Source organism: Apium graveolens, chromosome 5 (assembly GCF_009905375.1).
Source record: "Apium graveolens cultivar Ventura chromosome 5, ASM990537v1, whole genome shotgun sequence".
Taxonomy (NCBI): Eukaryota; Viridiplantae; Streptophyta; class Magnoliopsida; order Apiales; family Apiaceae; genus Apium; species Apium graveolens.
Window position 1 is genome coordinate 6,787,366 of NC_133651.1, and position 4,730 is coordinate 6,792,095.

The 4,730-nt window shown below is 37.4% G+C and overlaps 1 protein-coding gene across 1 annotated transcript; it reads left to right on the forward strand.

The window, feature by feature from the left end:
• Positions 1-2,725: 2,725 nt before the first annotated feature.
• LOC141659702 (uncharacterized) lies at positions 2,726-3,166 on the forward strand. The gene has a single exon (XM_074466630.1). The coding sequence runs from the start codon at positions 2,726-2,728 to the stop codon at positions 3,164-3,166; it is 441 nt and encodes a 146-aa protein (XP_074322731.1).
• The last annotated feature ends 1,564 nt before the right edge of the window (positions 3,167-4,730 follow it).

Below are 4,730 nucleotides of genomic sequence, written 5' to 3' on the forward strand. Positions count from 1 at the left end.
AAAAGAACGCGGGTCAGGCGCATAAACGATCTGTATACACATACTGAGATCTTTTGATCGATGTAAAAAAACAATTATATAGAATTATATGATCAACCCTAATAATTCGACATAAGATAAGCTTGGATACCACTTGTTAGATCTAAATACATTATCAAAATCATCTTATGTGATATTATCAAGGTTACATAAAAGTTATAAACGGTAAATATGAATATGGATTGTGGGACTTGATCTTTTACAGACTTGATTCGTCTCTCACCGTATCTCGCTCGAACTGATGGGAATATAGGAGTAGAGATTGTGAATAGTCTGGGTATCAAAACCATATTATGTTCTTTGTATATTAATCCAATTAGACCTCATTAATCATAATTAGACTCCTATTAGGTATTACACATTACAAAACCCATACTGAATAAGATGTTATTAGACCCTTTATTTTAGACCACTAAATTAGTTTAGATATAGAATAAACATTACATATAATTATTTTTAATTTGCAAACCCGTATATTGTGAATATTATAAAATATTATAACAATCGATCTTCTTTATATGAATGAACTTCAGAGTTCTCTAGTTTTGCACAAGCAAAAAAAAATCGGAAAAAATCAGTTGATAATGAACAAGCACTAAAGGTTACATATGAAGGTGAAAAAGGTCGTCGTCATGGAACATAAAAAGGTAGATACATGGGAAGAGGACGGAAATTGTTTAACAAAGCTACTATATAATGTTACAGATTCCATAATCTTGATCATTTTCAATATAAATGTCCACTACGAAAAAAAGAGTAAATTACGATGAGCATAATGCAGAGGAAAAGATGTTGCTTATGACTTATACCGGAAAGTATTATAAAAATAAGGTAGATGTATGGTTCTTAAATTCAGGGTGCATCAATCACATAAGTGGGGATAAAAGTATTTTACGATATAGATAAAAGTTTTCGGCAAAATATAACTAGGAGATAATTCAAAAATATCGATTATGGGAAAAGAAAATGTGAAGATGAAAATGAATGAAATGACTCATGTGATTAGGTAAGTGTTTTTTGGTCCATAATTGAAAAATAATTTGTTGAGCATTGGACAATTGCAATTAAAAAAATTGTTATACTCATTCAAGATGACATGTTCAAAAAATTTCATTCAACTTAATTTTTCAGACTAGAATGACAAGTAATAGAATGTTCATGGCCCAACATTATAAGCATTCATTTTTTAACATCTCATCGGGTGACTTAACTCATTGGAGGATGAAGAAGATGGAGGTTTAATGTATGAGGAGAACCAGGAAGATTTGGATGAGATTGATACACGCTGGTGTTTGGTAGGGAGGTTCTTAACGGAGTCGATAATTGATTTTCAGGCGATGCAAAATAAAATGGCATCACTGTGGCGGCCAGGGAGAGGAATGTACGTGAAAGAGTTGGACAAAAATTGCTACATTTTTCAGTTTTACCATGAAGTTGATATTGCAAGGGTTATTGAAGGTAGTCCTTGGACATTCGGGCGTTTTCAGTTGGTTTTTGAACGCCTCAAAGAAGGAGATGACCCGAGAACTGTCAGTATTAATATTTGGATATATGGGTTCATTTGCATGGAATGATAGCTGGTTTCAAGTCTCAAAAAGTAGTCATTGATGTTGGGAATTATGTAGGGGAATTTATCCAGTCTGATAGCAATAACTTTGTGGGTGTTTGGCGTGATTACTTTCGGATTAGAGTGGCTGTATATCTTACTAAACCTCTGAAGAGAAGGATGAAACTCAAACGCAGTAATGAAGTATGGTGTTGGGTGAATTTTAAGTATGAGAACATTCCCACATTCTGTTATATTTGTGGAATGGTTGGATATGGAGATAAATGTTGTGAAAAAATATTTGATACATCATTAGAAGCAATCGAAAAGCCATATGGTGCGTTTATGAAGGCAGAATCACGACATAGATCACATACAATAGGAGCAAAATGGCTGGTGCAACCTGGGAGAAAAATTCTGGCGAGTCCTACAACGGAGGAGAAGGGGAAGGATGGTAGCAGAACAGGTGGCACTAATCGCGGAAAGGTGGTTAGTAGTTCCGGTGTTTTAGGAAATATAGATAATGCAAAGGCAATTAAGGATATTGTGGTGATAGACGGAAATCTTGGGGATCGAGAGGATAATGGAGTAAAAATAGCAACGGAGGGAAATTCAAAGTATTTGAAGAATAGTATGGACTTAAATGAGACAAATGGGCTTTTTATCATGGACCAGAAAAGAAGGAGAGTAGAAGTATCTGATATGGAAAGCCCAAACAATGTGGAAAGCCCAATTGATAATAACGTAGCTGATGATACAGACATGGTTGACAGTCAAAAAAATGTAAACGAGAATTCAAAAAACTTGCTGGAGGCGGGTTCTGCTTTATAGACCCGCCCATCATTATGACAACTTTAAGTTGCAACTGCCGGGGCATGGGGCTTCCTCGGAAAGTTCAGTTCCTTTATGATGTGGTGCGTCAAGAACAACCCACTTTCTTGTTTCTTTGTGAGACTATGGCTAAACGATCGAGGTTGGAATGGGTGAAGAAAAGGTTTGTTTTGAAGGTTTAATAACAGTGGATCCAGTTGGTAAAAGTGGGGGTCCCGCGCTGATGTGGAAAGAAAAAAATCAAGATGAGCTGATAGGTATGTCTAAATATCATATTGAAGTTAAAGTGAGATTGGCTGATTTACAAGAATGGTGTTTAACGGGGTTTTATGTGAGCCAGATAGGAATAAAAGACGAATTACTGGGGAACTTCTTCGGAACTTGGCACGGGATGTGAATCTCCCGTGGTGTGTAGTTGGTGACTTGAATAATATTGTGTCTTCCAAGGACAAGAAGGGAGGAGAACCGTACCCTGATTGGTTGATCAAGGGATTCAACGAAGTTATACGTGATACTAATTTGGTTGATTTGGAGTTAACTAGGCACCAATTTACTTGGGAACGGGGGAGAGATACGGATGATTGGATGGAAATTAGATTAGACAGAGCACTTACAAATGAGAGTTGGTTAAATTATTTTCCATTGGCGAAATTGTATAACCTGGATGGAGCTCCATCTGATCATAGTGTTATTTTGTTAGTTCCTCAAATTCTGAATCGAAAGCCAAAGGTGTACCGGTTTAAGTTTTAGAATGCATGGACTACAGAACCGATGTGTGAATAGCTAGTCAGGAAGAGTTGGTTGCATAGTCAAGATAATAATATTCAGGAGAAAATCAAGATGTGTAGTGATAATTTGGCAGTGTGGGGGAAAGAGATTACATGGAATTTTGCTGGCCGAATTAAAGAATGTAAAGCAGAGTTGAGGCGGTACAAGAAGGGAAGTGATGCAGTGTCTAAAGAAAGGTACAAGATTGCAAAAGAAGAGCTGGATAGTATTTTCAATCAGAGGGAGATTTTTTGGAGGCAGAGGTCGAAGCAGCTATGGCTACAAATAGGGGATAAAAATTCTAAATATTTCCACAAAACAGCTAGTGGTCGTAGGAGAAACAATCATATCCAGAGGTTGCAGGATGGAAATGGAAATTGGCTGGATTGGGAACATGGTCTGCCAGGTTTAATTTCGAGTTACTTCAATAATCTATTTACAGCAACCAAGGCTGACTGGAGAGGTGTAGTCGATTATGTTTCAAAGATAATAACGGAGGTGGCTGCAAATCGATTGAAAAGCTCCGGTTTCAAAACGGCGTTGTTTCAAATGAATCTGGACAAAGCTCCGGGCCCGGACGGTATGACTCCGGCATTTTTCCAACGGCATTGGAAAATTGTTGGGACAGATGTAGTGAAGATGGTGCAAGATTTCTTCATGACAGGTACTTTAAATCCTGATTTGAATGCCATTAACATAGTTTTGATTCCGAAAAAGAAATGTTCAGTGCTAATTAGTGATTTAAGGTCAATATCTTTATGCCATGTTTTATTAAAGATAATAACGAAGGTGGCTGCAAATCGATTGAAAAGGACATTGGAGTTGGTTATATCTGAAAATCAAAGCGCCTTTATGTTGGGAAGGTTAATTACAGACAATGTCATGGTATCTTATGAAGTCATGCATTTCTTGAAGCGAAAAAGAAGAGGCAAGGAAGGTCATATGGCTACTAAACTTGACATGAGTAAAGCGTATGACAGAATTGAATGGAGTTTCTTAAGGGCAATGTTGATCAAAATGGGCTACAATGACTGGTTGGTTCACTTAATCCTAACTTGTGTGAGCACGGTGTCGTGCAAAGTGACACATGCAAGTGAAGATATTGGCCCTATTTTTTCGAGTTGTGGTCTCCGTCAAGGGGACCCTTTGTCTCCATACTTGTTCATTATTTGTGCTCAAGGTATGTCAGCATTACTTCATCAGTACGAGCAGGAGAAGTTGATACAAGGAGTCGGAGTTTGTAAAGCAGCGCCTAGTATTACTCATATGTTTTACGCAGATGATAGTTATCTGTATTGCAAAGTTAATGAGACAGATGTTGATCATATGTTGAAGGTGTTGCAGGTTTTTGAAGGTGCTTCGGGTCAAAAAGTAAACCTGGAAAAATCAATGGTGTTCTTTAGCTCGAATATTAACGAAGGAAGCAGAGTAGAGCTGTGTCAAAGACTTAATATGAAGGAAGCAGATGCAAATAGCAAGTACTTGGGTCTTCCGAACATGATGCATCGAAGTAAGGTGGCTACTCTGGGCTATTTGAGAGGCAAAG